The 22327-nt window shown below is 38.8% G+C and overlaps 1 protein-coding gene across 1 annotated transcript; it reads left to right on the top strand.

Annotated features, from left to right (window-relative positions):
• Nucleotides 1-17: 17 nt before the first annotated feature.
• On the top strand, nucleotides 18-22318 carry fbxw8 (F-box and WD repeat domain containing 8). The gene is made up of 11 exons (XM_026188832.2): nucleotides 18-611; nucleotides 699-803; nucleotides 1686-1850; nucleotides 2503-2591; nucleotides 7800-7957; nucleotides 8228-8424; nucleotides 8826-9044; nucleotides 15482-15609; nucleotides 20132-20305; nucleotides 20767-20883; nucleotides 21880-22318. The coding sequence occupies exons 1-11, from the start codon at nucleotides 162-164 to the stop codon at nucleotides 22043-22045; spliced, it is 1968 nt and encodes a 655-aa protein (XP_026044617.2). The 5' UTR covers nucleotides 18-161; the 3' UTR covers nucleotides 22046-22318.
• The last annotated feature ends 9 nt before the right edge of the window (nucleotides 22319-22327 follow it).

The raw sequence follows: 22327 nt of genomic DNA, 5'->3' as shown, positions 1-22327 counted from the left end.
CACATTTGCTCGCTTTCCCTCTTCGGACTATTTATACAGGAGGACGTGCTTGTTTTTTGTCGGTGTCGTTCTGTTTCTATTCTTAACTCGTCTGTAAAACTACAAAATTTTACTTTGTAATGTTGAAAAAAAAGTTAGATTTTCAGCGATGACAGAAGAATATGGCAGAGAACGATCTTGCTGCGTTCAGGGAGCGTTGGAAACGAGAGTTATCGAGTAAAAAGGGGGAGCAACGACTGGTTTGTGCGCCTTCCTCTTCCCGGGATATTGATGATCAGTTAGGCCAGAGAGACTTAAAAAATCTTAACAAGGCCGGTAGTTATTCAAAGCCAGAAGAAGGTGGTTGCACGGAGCATGTTCGTGTAGGGGGAAAACCTGCTGCTCTTGCTGCTGCCGCAGAGACAGAGGATCAGCCTCAGTATGTGTCCATTGCAAGTAGTTTGCTGGATGGAAGGACCAGCCCTCTGTTGGACAGAATTGAGGAGGAGAGGAGCAGGAGAAAGAGGCAATATCATAACATGACTAATGTCTGCAGCTCATCCTTGCAGCAGCAGCCTCAGGGAAAGGTCAAGAAAGAAGAAGAGCTGGTAGACCAACTCATTCAGGATCTGGTATGAGAGCGATAATGCACACCGTCAGATGGTACTTGACCACAGTCAGCTGGGTATATAATGTGTGTTTAATGATCTGTTTTGCAGAATGAAGTCAATGACATTCCCTTCTTTGATATTGAGTTGCCGTATGAGATAGCTTTGAAGATATTCCAATATCTCAACTGTGCAGAACTAGGCCGATGTGCCCAGGTAAGCAGTCTGAGTAAGAGGCTGGACAAACGTCACCTCAGGGGTGCAGGTCAGTGTTTTCATCCACCAGCTCCAGAATGAATCTTAGAGGTTAATCAGGTTTTTCACAAGACGACGTTGCAAGGCCTTGTATTCACTGATGGAAAACCCTGGTACTGTAGTTTTCAGCCAACAGAAGGGATTCATTTGATGAAAAAAGTGTTTACATAAATAGGACATTGTTTTGGCAGTCACTTCAAAATAAAATAAATTGTCCAATTGATGGGACAGGAATGGACATATGCTTATCTGGTTACTCGTGAGTATTCTTCGCTATTTTCTTGTGAAAATAGAGCTCTAAAATGTGTTTAAATGGGCAACAGAGAAATAAATCATTATTTTATTGAACTACTTGGTGACTTAAGTCTTGCTTAAGTGAGCGAGTGGATAACATCAAGGGGTTATTGCAAGTATCTATCTTTCACATTCTAAAAAGGGTTTTTGAACCTCTACTTTAGAAGAACAGTTGCACACTGACAAGCGTTACAATCTGGGAGTGATTCAAATTAAAACAACTCTGAGGCTAAAACAAATTATTTTGTTGCACAGGGACCAGAAATCTTCATGGCCAAAACCGCACCCCAGCTATACAATAGCGATGTGTTGTGATTTAAAAAGTTAAGTTCTTCATTTGTAGCAACACATACTGAATTGCTTAGGGCAGCTTTATTTGCCTTTCATGACTTAATTTGGTACAGATTAATAAATTACATTTTGTGTGCCAGACCCGCATGTGACGAGTCCATTTGGCAGTCAGCCGAGCTTGTTAAATAGAAATAAGTGATGCAAGCTCTTAATGTATGCTGACTCAATCCACAGTTACACGGTTTAATCTTCTCTCAGGTGAGCAGGGCATGGAGAGTCCTTGCAGAGGACTCTGTTCTGTGGTTCAAGTTGTGCGTGAGGGATGGTTACCATCAGAATGCCAGCATGTCTGACTCGCCCTGCTGGAAGAGTATGCTGCGAGACTGCAGGAACTCTTCTAAAACGGTGCGCTTCAACTGGAAGGTGAGCTTGAACTACTTTACTGTGGCGAATCAGATGCTTCCATCCAGCAGCTGTGCAAAATTGAAGAATAAGTCAAAAGACAGTCTTTGAATGACCTACAGATTCACAAAGATTTCATTTTCACTGCATTTCCTCACTGGACTTTGCACAACTGGAAAAGCTGGTGACAAGTTGACCTAGATAACTGCCTTTCCTGCTTTCTCAGAAAAAAGGCAGACTTTGGGAAAGCGTCTCCTGAAGCTCTTACTATTCAAAACTGGGGCCCATTAAAATGTGGGACATTATGTCAATTTGTGATACTGGGACAGAGGATGAAAATCCTGTGCTGTCATACATAAACTGGGACATCGACTTACCCTAATTGTATCGGTAAAACTAACAGACAGACATGCACTCACACTTGCACCTACCTTCAAAATATGTGTGAGGTAGCCAGAGAAAAACCCGCACAGGCAGAAGAACATGGACACTATACAGCAAGGCCCTTACAAGCTTTCTTTTGTAAAGCATCACTGCTTCACTTCATTGGGAAATACTAATTGTTACTGTATTTCTCAGACTGATATTAGTGCAGAACTGACAGTAGACCAGCTGCGCGTCTCTCATCTAATAAAATATATCAGTTTTCAGCCAGCCTATAATTTTCACCTAGAATCGAGTGGGATCCATCAGCCAGCTGCAGTTCGAGTTGGGGAAGGTGCTCTGTGACGTCAGCTCCTATGACAACTTCGTCTTAGCTGGGTGAGTATCAAGGATGCATATAGGATGCTTCTGACAGCCGATTAGTAACGATGTTAACTGTAATGTTGACTCCTCATATACTCAATTCTTCTGCCTTGTGCTTCTGTCTCTTTTTCTTGTCAGGTGTCTTGGTGTAAATTAATCTTGATCATAACCTTTCTGATTCTTTACTGGGTGTTTAATTAAACATGTATGACTATATGTCTTATTGCAGTGGTTACTGACAATCCAACACATTTGGTTTTCCCTTATTAGGGGGATAATTCATTTAAAGTCAATTGAAGAATCAAGTGAAGCAGTTAGAAATGTACTTGCAGTAACACTTAAGTGACTTCAATTTCATGGGATGAGACAGGCGGTGAATTTAAGACTATAAGCTGGTAATAATTTTCTGGTCAAAGATTTGGAACATGTGATAGTTAACAGTGTAAATAAATGATTTTCTAACATTGTTACCAAAAATTAACACGTAAGTCAGTACTTATCAAATATCGTTTATTGTTCCATTTTTACAGTTGAGATCAGTTTTTCACTTTGCTGACATTCACCACCACCACCCCAAATTTTGAGAAGCTTCAGAGAAAGAGGGTGGAGTTGAAGTGGTGCAAAAGATTTTGAGACTAAAGAACGTGCACAGACGGATGCCTTAAGTATCCAAATGTATTGCCACATTCAGTCACATGTCATTGGCCCACATGAGTGTGATGTCCACAATTATCATTCGTATAGCTCACAGCACTGACATTTACAAAAAAGCCTTAAAGCCTCCCATAGGGTTAGTTGCCAGGGGGCTAAACTGTTAGTGGACGTTCTATGTGCCATCTTCTAATTCCTTTTCCATTTCCATTTCTTTTGATGATGAAGATGAAGATGAAAATAAAGGCCAAGTTAAAAGAGCCATGATAATGTACTGAGTACTCTGGAATTTAGTGACTGGTGTGATTCAGTCAAAACGAGTGTCTTTATGGTCCTATGGTGAGGGAAGGGTTAAATAAATTGCAGTTTAAATAAACTGCAACTGCTTTGAACTAGTTGGCTGAGACAGTGATTGATTGTGAGTGGCCAAAGGGACCCAATAAGGCCTCAGAAATTTGGAGCATCTCTTTAGAGTGATGTGATTAGAGTCCCCTCAGTCCTGCTGTGTCCCACTGATAAAAAGCACATGTAAGACACATAAAACAACGAAAATTGCATTTATGAAATAAGGCACCTTGCACAATGTTAACATGCTGTTAAATTGTTCTTTTTCTTACTACTGCTATTAACAAATTAACAATATCAATACTTTTCCCATTATATTAAAAGTTAATTCAACTAAGGTAATTCAACTACTTGAATTTGTTTATCTAGAAAGGAATCAATGGCCGTTAAGAGTAATCAGAAGTGATTCAATTGTCTCCACTAAATCTTATTAGAAAACCAGTGAAATGAGATTTGGCACTTAAAAAGCAACATAAGATGCTGTCTCGTTAACCCAACAGTTCTTAAAGTCACACAATAACATAGAGGCCGGATCTCCCGAGGCTTGCGTGAAGATTGCAGTAATCAGTGCACAACTCTTCTTGTACAAAGTTTTTGACGAGTTCCTTGGATATGATTCAACATCATCTTCCTCCTGTTGATAGCTGGCATTGTGCTGACGTACCAATTAAGTCAAAGTGTGTGTCCCAATTGTCTACTCTCTGCCAAACCCCGCTAACAAAGTCATGCATGCAAATAACGGGTGCTCGCATGAACACCCTGTGTCACACTTGCTGTGACTGCATGACACACTGCGACTGCACACTTGTTCAGACATGATGGTATCCGCGGAGGTGGGAACTTTGGCAGTTTGCTGTCTCCTGTAGAGAGAGCTCATTGGCTTAGGCGAAAAAAGAAAAAGAAAAAAACAGGAAAGAGGAAGGTTTGAGAGTTTTAGGTGTGATGGGATATAGTTAGGGCTTTTCCACTAACTTGGAGTCTGGTGAAATGACATGACATGAACAGAAGGTCATGTTCCAATCTGTTGAAGAAATTGTGCTACTAGAAATGTTATTTTTGAGTGAGCTGCATGAGGTATTTTATGATCAATTAATCATCCTTGCAAATAAATTCACTTTTGTGTAACTAATGTTAATTTAATCCCTGAGGTCTACATTGGTGTGACCTATTGATTGGATTCCCAATAAGTTAGATTGGTTTGGCCCCGAGTTAGGCAGACAGCATCAAATGTATGAAAGAAAATGAAAGAAAAACTTTTTTTGTTTTTTTTTCCTTGAAAGACTAAAAGTGGAGGAAAAAAATCACCGAAATCAAATTTAACCTTAATTTTAGCATCTGGTCTAGGGTTATTAATTAGTTTGTTGATAGATAAAAAATGTATTTCATTAAAACTTTTGAAGAAAAACTGGTAAAGTAATTTGTCAGCCAATTGACCAAATTAAAAGTTTTTAAATGTGAGAATTTCTCTAATATTTGTAAATTTGTAAATTGCATATCAATTAATTATCAAGCCAAACTTCATACATGGTCTGAATTATTTTTGTTTTAATGTGTCTGAAATCGTACATGCATATTCTTCTTCTTATTATTAATTTTTTAAATAAATAATGCATCTCTATGTATTATAAGGTAAGCTAAAACTTTATTTATATAGCACCTTTCTAGATAAAAGATCACAAAGTGCTTCACACAACGACAACAAAGTATAAAACAAAACAGACAACAGTTAACTAAATGCAATTCTAAAAAAAGTGTTTTTATTTGTTTTTTTAAAAGAAGCTACTGAGTCCAGAGATCTTAAGCTCGGTGGGTGTGAGTTCCACAGTCTGGGAGCCACAGTGGCAAAAGCTCTGTCTCCCTTAGTTCTCAGCATTGTATAATGAATGACAAGTAGACCCTGCTTACATGACCTACAGTGACCTGCTAGGGACATAGGGCTGTAGAAGTTCAATGATGTAGGCAGGAGCTTGTCCATGAAGAGCTCTATAAGTCAGCACCAGAATGTTAAAATGGACTCTGAATTCAATGGGGAGCCAGTGCAGCTGTTTTGGTCAGAAGTCTTGCTGCAGTGTTTTGAAAAATCTGTAGACGCTCCAAAGAGTCTGTTTAAACACTTAAACAGTAAATTACAGTAGTCTTGATGAAATGAAAGTATAAACGACAATCTTCAGTTCAGTACGAGATACAATAGGGCTTAGTTTAGAAATGTTTCTTTAGTGATAAAAGCAGGACCGAACCAGAGATCACCGAAGTGAAAGCTGGGTCAAAGATTGCCCCTAGATACCTGATAGACGATTTCACAAATGTTGCAAGGGGACCAAGAGCATTCATTATCTTAGGTACGTGTCTATCAGGAGAACATACAAGGACTTCAGTCTTTCCTTCTATAAGTTGGAGGAAGTTGTCAGCCATCCAAACTTTAATGGAATCTAAGCACTCATTCAAAATCTGTAGCTTAGAAACATCTTGGGGCTTAAAAGAAATGTATAACTGGATATTGTCTGCGTAGCAGTGGTAACAGATGTCCTCAAAGGGGCTCAAAACATGCTGGAGGGGAAGTAGATATATTAAGAACAATAAAGGCCCCAGCACAGAGCCTTGTGGCACACCATAGTACAGGGACGTCGAAGATGGCCTGTATTTAGAAACTGCCACAAAAAAGTAACGTTCATACAGATATGATAAGAACCACTCTAAGGCAGATCCAGATACACCGACCCAGTATTTTAGTCTTTCAAGTAGGATGTGATGGTCAACGGTGTCAAAGGCCGACGTGAGATCCAACATCAGCAAAACAGAACATTTTCCTCCATCGTTTTGCAACAAAATATCACTGGAGACCCTAAGAAGGGCTGTTTCAGTAGAATGGGTTCTACGAAAGCCAGACCGGAATTTGTTAAGAATATTATGTTTGTCTAAAACTGTAACTGCTGGTAAGAAAAGGTCTAACTTAGGTTTTTTTAAAAGGGGTTGTATACCAGCATTTCTAAAATAAGCAGGGACTTTACCAGATGTCAGAGAGGTGTTAATTATGGTGAGCACACAGTGACCAGTGGAATGGAAGACACTTTTGAATAGCGATGCAGGCAAACAGTCAAGTGAACAGGAGGATGCTTTCATTGAGCTAACTATTTTTACCAGCTCGGGTAGTGAAATGGGTAGAAAATGTTCTAAAATAACAGACAAAGCTAGAGTAGGATCAGACAGTGTATAAGCTGATGGGGAAAAATAATTTCCTATATTACTAATTTTTTCTAGAAGGAAGGAAATTTTCACAGTCTTCATTTGAATAAATGGGGCAGCAGGTGGAGCAGGAGTAATAATGTCAATACAGTAATAGTGTCAAATAACACCTTAGGATTACCTCTGCCCTTTGCAACCAGATAAGATAAATAGGCAGCCCACGCATCTCTAATTGCATTGTTGAAAGAAACTAACAGATCCTTGAAGTAAAGGAGATGAACATTTAAATTAGTTTTCTTCCACAAGCTCTCAGCTTTGCGACAATCACGATTTAAGCAGGAAATATTGTCATTTAGCCAAGGTGAGGACTAAAAACAGAAGCTTGTCTCATTTTAACTGGACAAATTTCATCCAAAATGGAAAGACAATGCTTATTAAATAGATCTCTTAAGAAATCGGCATCGCTTTGAGGGGATGGATTTACATTAAAAGCATCTAAAAAAGTCCCGCTGTCGAGGAATTTATGAATACAGCGGCGAATACAGTGATGATCAGAGATAAAAATGTCATCAGAACAAATAAAATCAATATTTAAACCCAAAGTAAAATCAAGGTCCAGTGTGTATCACTGTGTATGTGTGCATATCCCAGTCTCAGTGAAAGTATACTTTTAAATAAATGATCAAATATTACTTCATTTGTAGTAAGACAGAAGTTTTAGAGCTGTGATGTATAAAAAATTTAAAAAGGAACTGAAAACTCGTGGTGCGCAAGCTGTCCTGGAAAATGGGGCGAAATGTTTGTTATTGTGTCGCCCAAACAACACCATCGTAATTGTCGAAAGATCGTGTAACAAAGGATGAAAACAAAATAACAAGTCAGAGTGAGCAAAGGAGGAGGGTGTGAAAGGGGAAATGATTCAGCGGTGAGAGGGTGACGTCAGGTGTTCTCGAAGGTGGAAACTTTTCAACGTGCTGTAAAAAAAAAAAAAGGTCAACAAAACTTTCCTTAGACTGATGAACTTTTTGCGTGTTTGGATTTAAGGTACACGTCTGGTGATGTGAGGCTGTGGGATACCCTCCACTGGGACTCAACGGCTTCGTACCTGAAGGCCAATAGTCTGTCTGCTAACACTGAGCCGAGACCACATGTTAGTCACGTCCAGGTCAACGGCACGCTGGCTGCTGCTGCGTATGAAGATGGTCAGTGTTTGTGTGTATATGTGTAATGCAGTGGTATCTTTTGGGCAAAGCATTGCCCACACCAAATACACACTATGTATAACTTCTAATCAAAAGCAAGGCAATCATTAGTCTTTTCAATCAACTTTTCTTTATCAAGCCTAGAAACCTATGGTTAGATGCACTTGTAATTTCTGTACATGATGCCCTTTGTTTATCATTTTTCCTTATGTGATAAATGCATACATTAAATGCATACAGTAAAAGACTTGGGGACTGTTTTTGGGATAGGCTGTGTAGACCTGTGGAGCACAGAGACAGGTGGGGAACCCATCTACCACTACCAGACTCCAGGGAGGATCCAAGTTCTGTCCCTAAGCCCTGACAGTCCTGTCCTGATCTCTGCCACTGGATCAGATGTTCGGCTTGACTGCGCAAAAGACTGTGGCTACTGGAGGACAGTATGCCAGACTCAGCTACCCAAGACTGTGAGTCAGAGTTCTTCATTTTTATCAGATGACACATTTCAATGTGCAATTATGTTAATTAATAGACTGTTGCTTTCAGCTTTTCTCTGAATATCAAGTTAGAAATTGGCTTTCGTTGGGGTTTGGACTGTGGAGGAAATCACTTAAAGTACTGGTTATTTATTTAGTATCCTGGTAGTTTGAGTTCACAGGCATAGTAGTAGGCATTTATGTGGCAGGTAGGGAAGGACAAAAAAGACCAAGGTGACATGATCAAAGAATTAAAAAGTGCAGTGATTAAATGACTTGTACATAAGTGTGCAAGTAATGTACTAAAATGCAGTTATATACTTAATAAAGTCACTTTCTATACTGATGTATATGTAAAAAAAAATTGTGCTCCATCCTGTCTAATCTCACAGGTAGAGAGCATGACTTTAGTCCCAGGTAGGGACCAGCAATGTCCGTTGGCAGCTCTGGCAGCAGGAGAGTCCATGTACCTGTTGGACCCTCGGGAGGAGGAGCCATTGATGCTCCACTCAGTCTATGGTCATCCTGTTACCTGCTTGGATGCCTCAGAATCCCATGTTGCATTTGGGGTGAAGCGCACAGGCTGGGCCATGCATGACGGAGGGAACAAGGTGGGTTCAGCTTCTGTGTACAGTTCCCATAGAAAATGAACACATAGGTTTTAAAAGTACCTTAATTTAATCAGTGTAATTACACAGTTTCTTCAGAAAACCTAAAACTGAACCCTGGCACTTTTTTGCTATGTGATGTATATGGCACATGAAAAATCAAAGTTGAGTAGGCCTTAATGTTTATAAAGCACTGCAAAGCTTCAGGTCTGCTCGTGGATGAAATCAGCAATAAACAGTACAGCTGGCCATGATTGTCCAGTTTTTGACTATGATGATGTAGTATGAACAGGGAATTATTCGTCTGCTAATAGTGGCAAATGAACCATTTTCTAGTCTGGTGTAAAATCCATTTACTCAATAATAAATGGATTTTTTTTATTGGGAAAGTGAATTATTTTATTAAAACTAGGGGTTTTGTGATATACCAGCATTAACAATGATTATGACATTTAAAAATAAAAACACATGTAACATTTTTGTTTTTGTAAAGCTTATGCATGCTCACACATGCACACATATCAGGTGTTGCTAGTTAGTGGGGACATCTCATTGACATAATGCTTTTCCTAGCTGCTTATCCTAACCCTAACCATCAAAAATGAATGCCTTACCCTAAACCTAACCATAACCCAATTGTAACCCTGACACTAAAACCACATTTTGAGTGTGAAAAATGCCTTCAACCCCATAAGCACCTTGATTTTTGGTCCACATGTGGGCTGTTGGTCCCCACCAGTGTAGTAAATTTGAGATTTTGGTCCCCACCAAGACATTAAAAACACACACACACACACACACACACACACACACACACACACACACACACACACACACTTTTGATATAAGTTTAATTTCATTTGCCCAAAAACAAGCTCTCAGTAAAAGCTATAAAAGTCAACATAAAGCACGTTGTTATAATGGTACATCTGCAACTCTTCACTTGACATATGCATTTTTTTTTCTGGGAGAGAATAAAGTGATTATCCACAGTTTTGTTTTTTTTTGGCCACTAATTTACATGCTGTTATGATGATTATTTAAGCCTTTATGAAGGGCACTCCAGTATGTATGTATGTGGGATTGTAATCTAGTGTTTGTATGTTAATGGAATTGATGGAGCTGTATCAAGGTTTTGTGGTGGGTGGAATTGAAAATACTGCGAAACACAAATAAACCTAAACAAAACCTTGAACGTCGACCAACTAGATGGAAGGCCTCTGGACTCTGCAGCTGGATTTTAAATGTATAAAAAGCTACCTTGACCTCGCTAATTGAAATGGAAGGTTTCCATCAGAGTTAACAAGGTCAGCTGTGCTCACAGCAGGTGCGTAATGAAAAAATGGGAAGTTGTACGGGGTAAATAATTTGGTTTGTTTAAATGGAATGATGCATGTTTTGTTGCACAAATATAATTTACTGAGTGAAAAGCAGTGAGGACAAAAGTTTTGGCTTTAGGCCAGTGTCAGTTTTAATCACTGGCTTGTAGCTGAAATACCAATCTTCTCTTAGAAAAAAAAGAACAACATTTTGGGGAATAGATTCATTTTCCCTTTTTAAATCTGGTCTATATTTACAACTGCTTCTGGTTTTTAGGTGCTCTGCTCTGTGTCTAAACTTTCTTGCGGGTGTGATCACTATTACTTGAGGTCCCTTTAGACCCCCTGGGTCCCTGTCATGTGCCTGTAGGGGATTAGTTTATAGCATAAATAGCTAGCCTAAATAATGCAAACCCTCTCTGGACCTCTGCTCTTAATTACTAGAGCTTTAGGAGCACCTTTTGTGGAGTGTTGTTCCTTGATCTGTATCTGTTTGCTTCTAATAATACTGTGTTTCTAAGGACTCCATGTACCTAATTGACTCTTAAGCCATTACTTAGAGACTACAAATAGCCATGAGACAAACTCATCTTTTGGGATCTGGGGACAACTAGTCAGCAGTTATTATGTGGTCAGGTTCACTTCATCTAAATCATGTATTTCTGTGATGATAAAGATTCAAGTAAACTGCTTATTCAAAGAAGGCAGTCTCAATTAAATGTGGTGGTGGAGGGGTAGCTGTAGAGCTGCAAATACCCACTGTGTGTGTGAGTGCACACACCAGTTTGTTGGTGACTTATTGCTTTTTGGCAAAGATACTACACTGACATCATTCCTGTTAGAAATCACAGCTGGAACGCTGCAGCACATTTTCAGCGACAGCACTAAAGCACCACATAGTGGACCAAAGAGAGACTAGCAGTGAAACCTTAATATATGATGATGCTCTTAAATAGTATAGAGACTGACATTTAGGTAAGCATTTGTTATTTTAAGGGTCTCACTTTTGTATCACTTAATTAAATCCACCAACCAAGAAGGTTATCTGATTGATTCAATTAATATATTTCTGTTTGTTTGTCTGATTGTTAACAGAATTTTTCAAAGATTCTAGCTAGAGTTGGGTGAAAAATTTTTCCTGGGGTAGAGCTCGATCCAACTGGAAAGTGGTTAACTTTTTTTTTAATTGGAATTTTGGAAGTATTTTTTGCCCTCGAAGCTGAGGCAAAGTTAGAAATTTCCTTTCATATCTTCACAAAACTCTTTAACTGAAACAGGAAAAACTGGGAAGCATCCTCTTAATGTTCTCAAGAAAATATCACAAGCTAATACGGATGGATCCATGGATGCAGTCTCAAACGTGCTGTTTTTGCTGTTTCTGTATTTAATTTTGAGCTGATTTGTAGAAAAAATATTTGTAGCTTGATAAAAGAGGAAATAACTGAAAACATTCTTTGCTTCTTGCTTTTCCAGAGTGAGAATTATCTGTTTTTGTCTCTTTTTGCTTCATTTTTAATTGATTACTATCAGTTTTTCTTGTGGGATGTGGGGGTCTGTAAATCAGATAGCACCAGATATGAAATTTGTTTCCTAACTTACTGGTGTTCATAGACAGTGTGACAAAATATTTACTGGAAAAATTATAGACAGCTAAGTGGATCGTTCAGGCTGTAGTTGGCGCCCTAGTCCTAAAGTGTTATCCCGAGTACTGTACATTGTTGGGATTGCCTCTGATTCTAAAACCCCCCACCCAGCTCTAACATTATTCCGTAAACACAGCTAGTCTCAGACAGTCCAACTGAGATCATATTTTTTATCTTCAGCTTTAAAATTGGTTAAAATTTTAAAGCTGGTTAAAAATGAAAATCAAAGGTTCCTCTCCCAGTATGCACTGCCTTTTAGATCTGATTAATTTCACTCGCAGATCAGATACATGTGGTCTTTGGTATCCCATCTCAATTATGCCAATTCATGATTGGCATGACTAATTAAAATATCTTACAAATTTAATTAACTTGTCTGTCACTCCTGTCACGCTTCTATCAGCAATTTTCATACCGTGAAGAAGACAAAGCACAACTTGGCTGCAGCTATTAGTTATGCCTTTAGTAAGAAAACATATGGTTCATTAAAATCTGTTAAGATACATGGAGGTGGCATCCAAGGAAGTCATGTAACACCTTTTTTTCCAGACAGAAGAGTGAAGTATTTCAATTTACAGCATTTTGACCCAGATAAAACTAACCGTGCTGCCACGTTTCTGTTGAGCTGACTAGAACTCGCTGTGTGACTTTATTGAAGTTTTGTTTGAAAATCAAAGTTTGTTTTGTGTCGATCACATCAGAGATTATCTCTCACACGTTGGCTTGCAACAGCTTTTAGCTTGCACCTTTTTCTTTCTTTCTTTTTTTTGTAAATCTCCCCTCCCTCGTTTGTGTGTGTGTCTCTGCGTGTGTGGTTGAAGCTACTCTCCAGGTCCTCATTACTACTAGTCTTCCCCTTGCCATTGGACTAGGGGCACCCTGGCATCTGCCCTGCTTGTGGCACTGCATTCAGAACAGGCTGGCTTCTTCACTGGCAAACTATCAATCCTCTGCAGTGGATCTACCGCTGAGCTCAAGTGCTGTCTGAAAACCTGTCATCTGCTTGTTGCCCAAAGTTCAGAGGGCTGGTTAGATGGGCTGTGTTTGTACAGCATGTACAAATGTGGGTTTTCTATATTTATATAGAGAACTACTAATCTGTCAGGACAGAAATCAGATCATTAGGGATGAATTGCTCAATAAAACCTGAAATGGGTTCCTTCCCAGGTAAATAATAATAATAATAATAATAATGATAAAGTTTTTAAAAGAGCCCAATAGCAATTTTCAGTCACCTGTGCATGATTAAGTAAATATTCTGTAAGTATGCAAATCTAAAAAGAGCAGCATGGCGCGACATCTGACGTATAAATGTAAATTTTTTGTTTGTCCATAGAGAATTCAGCCTCAATCCCAACCCTCTGTACGACACTGTAAGTGTTCACAAAGTGAAATGTAAAGTGCAAGTCTTAGAAAGTGTTGGCTGGAACAAACCTAACAATATGCGTTTCATCCGATGCGCTCACATCTGTCTGTCCGTATATTTAAAGCAAATATAGAGCTGAATCCAAACAAAAGGGTGTGGTCCAGTAAAAAAGCCCGCAGTCTGTAGGTTTTTTTTAAACCGGTGGATTCTTTTGTTGGAACAAAAACCAACAGAAGGTTGAGTTTCCATGTCACAGGATGATTTCCCATTGCTGGTCTATGATATGACACACCAAGCCAGTTTCTGCGCTTTTGTACAGATTATCAAAGCATAAAAGATTTTCTTTGACATGTAGTAGTAATTGCTAAGCTTTTCATCTTTTTAAAAGCATACAGAGTAATTACATAAACATCCCAATACAAGCAACTATTAGAGCTGCTTTTGTTTGGAAGCCTCACTGGAGATTCATCTAATGCATTAACCTAACAGCTTCTCTGTCGCCATACGATTATCCTTTCTCTGCTGCTTTCTTTTAACTGCCTGTAATATTATCACTAAACAGCTCCTTTGCCTCCCTCAGCGATAATTTTAGTGGGTGAGGTAGGCAGATATTTAATAGAAGTATCTTCCAGAATCTGCAGTGATTCATTGTGAACAGCAGGCTTTGTGCCCCCCCCTCCTTTCTCAATTCATGGTACTCCCTCTTTTCTCCTGTCCAAATCCTATCAAGCTGTCATTTCAAAGTCCGGTGTGATTTGGGTTTTGCCCCGGGGTGGTGCACAATTAAAGCTCTGCTTGGCCCAAATAAGGGACACACAAAAACTGCTGGCACCTCCTCAAGGCTTACATCATCTTTCTCCTTTTTTGAAACTTCTTTTATGTTTCCTGCTGTCTCTCTACCCCCCTCCCTCCCTCTCTCTCTCTCTCGCTTTCTCTGTCTGTCCTTTTCTATCCCTCCTTTCCTTTTGGCCCTCTTTCGTTCTCTCCCTCCCTTCTCGCTTTAATTTCTTTGTCGTTTTAATTATTCAAAGACAATTTTGCCTGGCGGTTATCCTGTTTGTTCTGTCTCGTTTGGATGAGAAAACACCAGCCGCTAATTGACCAATTAGGCCAGCTCCAGATGACATCATTGTAACTTGTATGAGGAAAGTTTATTGCCGTCATCAAGCCAAAAGCAGGAAAGGCTGTAATTGAAGTTTTCCTTCAGGTCTTTTTTTCCCCCCTCAGTTCATCTTCATGCATTCACATAATTGGCCAAGGGTGTTTGCCGTTACCTGTAATTGTCAATTGTACAGTAAGTTAGTGCAGTATTACCGTCTATCCAGTATCACAAGTTTTACTTTGAGGTGTAGTTACATATTGTGTGTGTGTGTGTGTGTATAATTTATTTGAGGAAAACAAAGTGGATCAGAATGATCTAAGCATCATTCATTGTGATTCAGGCTTTAGCTATTTGAACTTTCTGATTTTTGGTCAATTTCCTGTAACATTGTAGGAGATTTGTGATTAAAGTTTAAAAACAATATTTTAATGGAGATAAACATAGTAATGTGTGTTTGAATATCTCTTGAAAATCCCAGCACTTAAACTATTACAATAGTTATTCACCTGTGCTTTCATTGCTGCACTTAAATTAGATGCAAAATGAAGCAGCCATTGTTGGGTAACATGAAAATGTTTGTAGCCTTATTGACTGTGTGTGCGCAGATCAGATAATCTATGAATTGTAACACTTTTTACACAAAATTTTATTAGCATATATAACTAGATGATGATTAACACCGATAAAAACAGTTAAAGTTGTTATATACAATAGATTCTTTTTAACTGTCTCTGTAACAGTGCAACCCACTGACAATGCACCCTTATGCAGTTTTTATATATTCCCTGGCGACACTCAGCTGGGCATGCTTGCTGGTTTTAGGAGCTTTTTGTTGTATTTCTAGTTTTTAAGTAGGATGCTGTTATTTCGGTTGATTTGGTTTCACACTTCCACTGTAGTGTCTTATATTGAGAGCTAAAATCTGCTGTACGGTTTATGCATGTGGTGACAGTCTTGGAAGTTGACTAACTGTCATATATGAAAAGAGTAATGTTTGTCTCAAATTTCAGATCCACATCTACAGCCTGGAGACGCGCAAACCGACAGTTTCTGTCGGCAACTCACCGGGAGATTTCACTTGCATCAACCTGAGAGACAGCTCTCCTCATCTGCTGGTGTGTGGGAACAAAGACAGGAGGTAGGACACAAAAACACACATACAGATGTAAAATCGTGCATAATATCAGAAACCTGAGCCAAGAATGCAAGCTAAAAGGAGTGTGCCTGTGAAATTGTTTTCTCAAAGCGACACCTGATGATGAAGAAGGCTGGAAAGCTAAGGTTACTTGAAGTGGATAACAGATGTTTTGAAAATGTGTGAAAGACGTGGCTTGATTAAATTTGTGAATTTTTTAGAGTACAACCTTTTATGTTGAAAAACAAGGCTTTGAAAAGCTTTTTGAGATGAAAATTAATTCATTAACAGTTTTTTAGAAGAGTGATGTTCTGTTCTTTGTCTTAAATAGACAAATATCTCGCTTTTCATTGTCTTTCTCCTCCAGTACCTGGGATACTATAGAAGAGAAAAATTTGGCTATCTTGATTCTCTTCATTCATGTAGACACACTTACCACATTGCTAACCTGGCTCTCCAGTTGAGAAAAGGACACATAAAAGAGCCATTCTCTACTTGTTAGTGGTGCTACAGTGCATGAGCTGGCAGGAAAGAAAAAAATCCCTGGCGTGTCTTTGTCCAAAGCTGCCCCCGCTGTTTCTATTCAGCACCAAATCCATCTGGCTGTTAAGTAGTTGGCTGACAGCAAAAGACAGACCACATCGTATTGTTTAGGTTCTATTTTTTTCCCCCTCTTCTTACTAGTTATGACTCCTGACATTCATACAAAAGCAGGAAATGCTCCACTAAAGATCTTTTGTCAAGTGTCACAGAATTGTGATTTTCATAGTAATATTCAACAGCACCCTTTGAATGAATAATTCAGTGATTTCCTCTTGGACTTTCTGATCAGATTTTGTCCAGAGAGGTACACACACCAGGTTGGCTCTTCCACTTTGGCCCCAGCTGATGCAGCGCACAGCCGAGGACAAATGGAAATTGGGAAACTGAGGGACAGTCTGAAATCTTGGCCCTTCAACAGGGTGGCTTAAGGCCAGAGCCTAATGCATCCCTTCTTTTTGTCCAAATGAGTTTTGTCCCTTTGTTTTTTGCGAGATCCAAGGAGCACATGAGGAGTCCAAATGATGGCTGTCGGGAAAAACCTTGCCATATTTGTGTAAACAGGAACAATGTAACAAAGGGAAATATTACATATATTTAGAAATTGAAGAAATAATGAGTACTGTTACAGTTAAGAAGGACTGCACATATTGTGTTCAGCTTTGAGACCGTTTTACTGGCAAACTTATCCTTCAATCAAATGTTTTGTGGCACGGCTTCATGAACAGCTATGCCAGTTTGAAGTTTGATAGATTATACATGGGCTTATCATGCTGACCTACAGAGGTCCATTCTAACCAGGAACATCTCTGACATACAGTGAAACAGTTAAGGTTTTATTGAATGGTTTGGACCAAAATATTTCACAGACACTGTTGTGACCAGACATTTACATATGCTTGTAATGATTTCTTTAAACTGTTGATTTTTCAGGGTAGAGCGATTGTACAGCATGCATCTTTAATAATCTTTTTAAAAAAAGAAGACTTGGGTGTATAAGCCTGAATTTTGAATATTTTGGATTTTCTCTTTTGCAAACGCGGTCAAAATTATCCATGTACTTAAATACATATATTCACTTAAATCTTTTGAGGACAAAGGGAAAGTCCAAGGAAGGTCTAAGAAGGAGAACTGTAGATATACAAGTTAGGAAGGTTTTGGAATGGACTAAACAGGATAACACTAAGCTAATGACCCGCCCAAAGCTCTGACCTCAACAGTACTGATATTTTTGGACTGTGCTTAAAAGTCGAGTCTATGCGAGGAAACCAACCAATTTAAATAACTTCTTCCAATTCTACCTAGAGTGGTGAAGGATCCAGCCTGAATTATGAATGAAGGAGCTTGTTGATCACTACCAAAATCACCTGGTCAAGGTGCAACTTGCTACTGGACATTTACTTGAGCAAGTATACTTTAGACAGTATGTGGATTACAGATGCACAATGCACTAAAAGCTCCAAATTACCACGACAGTCATGCCCATGATGAGTGCTTGTAAACTTCTGACCAAAACTGTATTTACTTTCTTGTGGTCCTTGAACTTTTCTTCTAGAGAAATAATGCGGTTGATATTTGTGGTTTTCAATGAAATATTTTTCATTTGGCATTAAATTCCAAACCGCCATTTGTTTCCCACAAGAATAAATAAATAAATAAATCCTAATAGGATTAACATCACTCTCAGCTATACTTTGTGCTAATTAGAAAATGCTAGCATGCTTAGTCTCGAAACAAAAGAAAGAAATTTGATGTCCTTACGTCATGTCTGGGCTCGCCTCTGTAACAGAATGCAATCACTTATTTAGCCTTTTTTCCATCAATCTTTCTGAAAAAATGAATGTCCCTGTGTTTTCCATAATCAAAGACTAATGGACATCAACAACAGCACTTTACATCAGATACGAAAACCTAAGTGATTTTTGCTTTGTGGCATGCTTTTTTCACAAACCACAGATGCATATTTCAATCCAAAAATAGCAGGCTTTCAATTGAATAAAAAATTGCTCGAGAAACGCACAAGAAAATATGGGTTTAGTTGGAGATCGTGTTGCCCACTGCATATGCAAATGAATATTTTTGCTACAACATTTTCGGTGCACAGGCTATACGTGGCACAGCATTATCTGGCACGCAACACAAACTAGCAGTTTATTCTACGCTAAGGGGAGCATCCACAGTTGTGCACATTATATTACTCCAAAATCGATCAATTTTAAAAAAAAAATTGTGGTGGAATTTGGTTTATTCCACTTAAATCTCCATCTTATTGTTGATCATTTAATACTTAACCCATAACTTTGAATGGAAAAAAAACAAAATGAACTTAACAAATTATTTGAACACTGTTACTCAACTGTAGGAGCCAAAATTAGTTATTCCCAGTTTTTAAGATATCCATTTTAACGGAATATCAAGCTTAGCTAAAACTACAAGACCGGTGCAATCATCCAATCACACCACTGAATCGGTTGTCTCTCTCAGGGCGCAATGATTGATGTCTTCTTCCAGCGTTAGGTAAATAGCTTTTCAGGGGTTAACTGCACTTCTCCCACACATCTCGTATTAGGGAGAGCTCCTCTTGATTAATGAAGAAGAGCCTAGCCAGTGACAGTTAACTGAAGACAGAGCCGCCTTCTGCTTTAGATTTATGGTTCCCCAAGGTCTGGCAGTAATGGTCAGTCCTCATTGTTTAAACGTGTGCTTCCATCACGTAATGCCACTAAACAGGCAGAACTAACTGCAGACAACAAGTCCTCAGTGCCCATTTAGCTATTTAAGGCTGATTCTTTTAAAAAGTTTGGAAGGGAAAATGAAATCTGTCTGAGTCCCCAAAGTGAATTTGATTATGGTAATGAGGTCTTGGAAGAAGGTTGGGCCTGGATAGAGTCATGTCCTGGATGCTTTCAGCTGCAATAAACCCACAATGACAACAGATGGAGCTGAGGGTCCCCTGGGCTCATGTTGCTGATAAAACCTGGAGAGTAAAAAGCCTGCTCTTATTGCTTTTCATCCCTCAGATATACCAGCAAATTAATAATAATTATCATATCATCATAAAAGCTTATTTTAACACAGAAAGGATCAGAGAAACATAGAAAAGATTAAAAGAAAATCCTTGTCAAACTTTAAAAGAGAAAAACGGTAACGTTAAATACAAAAGTGAACAAAAGTACAACAAATGAAGTAAAACTTGCTACACTTTATTAAAAACATGAGGTGACAAAGATAAGTGTTTGAAAATGGATCAGAGAAAGTATCCTTTGTCGTGTTCATTCTGTCACGTTCGACATATGAACTGTTTATTTACAGTGCACAATATACACTCCCTATATGTGCTGTCAAATATATTTATACACTTTGAATTCCTTCTTATTTTCTACAGTATCTGCACAACAGCAGCCTTTTCATTCCACATTTGTGCATGTGGGTGTTTTGCTCGCCCTTTGTGTTTTCTTTTTTTGCTTCGTTCTTGAATATTGTTTAGATCCTTGTTTAGTTGGTTTTGGATTTCTGTCTGTATTCCAGTTACTTATTAGTTGGTAGTCATGTTTAAATAACTACTATAATCTTGGTTTGTTGAATCAAATTATGAAATAGTTGTCCAGATGCGAGAACAAATCAAGCTGGGACTAAAGTTTGGAGTGGGCCATCTGTGCTGAAACGTTTCCTTCAAGAAGTGAGAATAGAGTCCTTTTGTCTGCAAATGAATGCACTCTTTGATAAACTGTAGCTCTCCCTTGGTATTAGATGTCCACTTTTGTTAAAAAAAAATCCAAAATTAGCTAGAGTGCTATTGTACTTACTTCACTTATTTTTCTATGGGTCTTACGCTGGATCATCAGGGGAGTTTTATCAAGGATACCAACAATAAAGTGGCCTGTGAAGGATGTCTGACTTAAATAACTGTAGTTTTATGACAAAAGTAAGCACTTTTCTCTCAATAACTTAATATTAGTTTTGGTTTTTCCTTACTATGTCTCAGGGTGAGGGTGTTCGACATAAGATCTGGCTCTTCTGTTGCATCTCTGTACGCCCACCACTTGGGGGTCACCTCTGTGCAAGCGGATGACTGGAAGATTGTGAGCGGCGGAGGCGAGGGATTGGTGTGTGTCTGGGAGATGAGGATGGGAGCAAAGCTATGGGAGATGCACAACAGGTAGGACTGTTTTCAGTACAAACTGTCAGAAACACTAAAATTGTTTTTTAAACATGTTATTTCTGCTGTATCACATTATGAGTATGGTATTTGACTTTAACATTGTAGTAAATGTAGTTCCTCATTCGAACACATTTAACCAGTGATTATGATTACTCTGTTTTCTTCTCATTTCAGTTTCTTGTGCCACAGTTAACGTAATCTTCTCACATAAATGTTTTTATTTCATGTAAATTAAATTGCTTAAGACAATATTGTGGAGTCAGTTTAGTATCACACTCACTTCTCCAAGCAGTAACTGTCATTTTTGTGGCGCCTTCACCGCATAGAAAACATTCAGCATCTTAACTGGTATCTTTTGTAGATGCTACAGTAGTGGATACATCCATCAGCGAAACACATGCTGGCAAGAATGCGATTTATATATTTAATATTCAAGGTGTTATCCATCTTTGCTGCAGGCATCCTGTAAGGCATGTACGCTTCAACACCAGCACTCTGGTAACAGCCAACATCCCTGATGACAAGTCGCCACGGGGAGCTTGCATCACAGATGATGACCTAACAGCTCATCGCAGGTCGTGATCTCCCTCCTACACTTTTTTTTGTTGTTGCCTGGATCTCTTCTATTCTTCTACCTCCTATAAGTCTCTTGTACAAAAGCTGGGATAGGCTCCAGCCACTATGCAACCCTGATAAGGACAAGCAGAAAAGAATGGAGGGATTGATGGTTGATTCCTTTTGAGAAAAGCGATACAGCTGTCATTTCTGAGTCCTCAGCAACCTGTTTTTCAACAGGTTGCTGAGGACCTTCATTAGCAAGAAGGTAGTCTCACTGTAACCAGAGGTAGCAAAAATCCTTAGGTGAGATCATGTTTTTGTACAGAACAACAGTACCTTCTTTTAGTAAGACCTTACTCATCACCTTACCTGTAATTTGAGAAATCTGTCTGCCTATGCTTCTGTCTGTTCTTGGTAGGTCTATTAGTGGACACACACACACACACACACCCTGTGTCTTTGTTAGGATGAGCATTTTTCACATTTGAGCTAAAGCGTGTTACCAGCATCTCCCCAAAAATGACTGCTGTGTGGCTGCGTCGCTCAGACAAGCACGTTTGTTGGGCTATTTTTGTGAGGAGATTCGCTGTTAATGTAGTCACAAACTAACAAATTTAATTCGTACAGGCCTTTTGAATGGGTATGGAAAAAATGACAACTGGACAAACCGTTTTACAATGTTTAGTCACAAAGAGATGCTAGACATGTTTTTGTAACGTCTTTGGCTTCCTTCAGTCACTCATTCATGTTGCTTGGATAAGCATTTCTTCAGAAAGCTACAGTCTGCCCTGAACACACACAAACAATCATTAAGTGATTGTTATCCCATATCCACATTTAAAAACAGTAATTTATGATTTTCTGGAGATGATGCATTTAGGAGATAAATGTGCTAAACTGCATGTCTGCCGTTTTGTCTCAGTCTTCTAAAGCAAAGTCTAAGCATAAATGACAATCAACAATACAAAACCTAACAGTTACTGATGTCAATGTTTTGTTTTTCTAAACTTCAGACACAGAGGAGTCATCTGCCACTATGACTTCTCTGAGGACGCCCTGTCACAGGATCACATCCTGCCCATCTGCAGGTCTGACTACATAGAGTCTTATGGCTACAACTACAACATCAGCCTAGCAGTGCCTTACGACAGGCTGTCTGGTTCCCATCCGTCCCAATGACACGCAGTTTTCCAGACTGCAAATGGACTTAATTGACTGCAATTGAAAAGACAGTAACATTTATCAGTCTGAACCTTTAAACTCTGTCGTTTTATTTAACAGGTCCTCTTTCATCATCCTGATCAAATCAAGGCTATTAAAATGTAGTAGTGTCGGTGTATTGTATATAACTGTTGCATAGGTATCTCTATGTTATTGTTGAATCTAGCTGCCCGATGAAACACTGGGTTTGATGTAGTCCAACATCACAGGAATAAAGTAATTTTTACCTCATTTACTATA

Source organism: Astatotilapia calliptera, chromosome 12 (assembly GCF_964374335.1).
Source record: "Astatotilapia calliptera chromosome 12, fAstCal68.1, whole genome shotgun sequence".
NCBI lineage: Eukaryota > Metazoa > Chordata > Actinopteri > Cichliformes > Cichlidae > Astatotilapia > Astatotilapia calliptera.
Note: the sequence above shows the minus strand (reverse complement) of the source record. Positions and strands in the feature narration are given on the sequence as shown.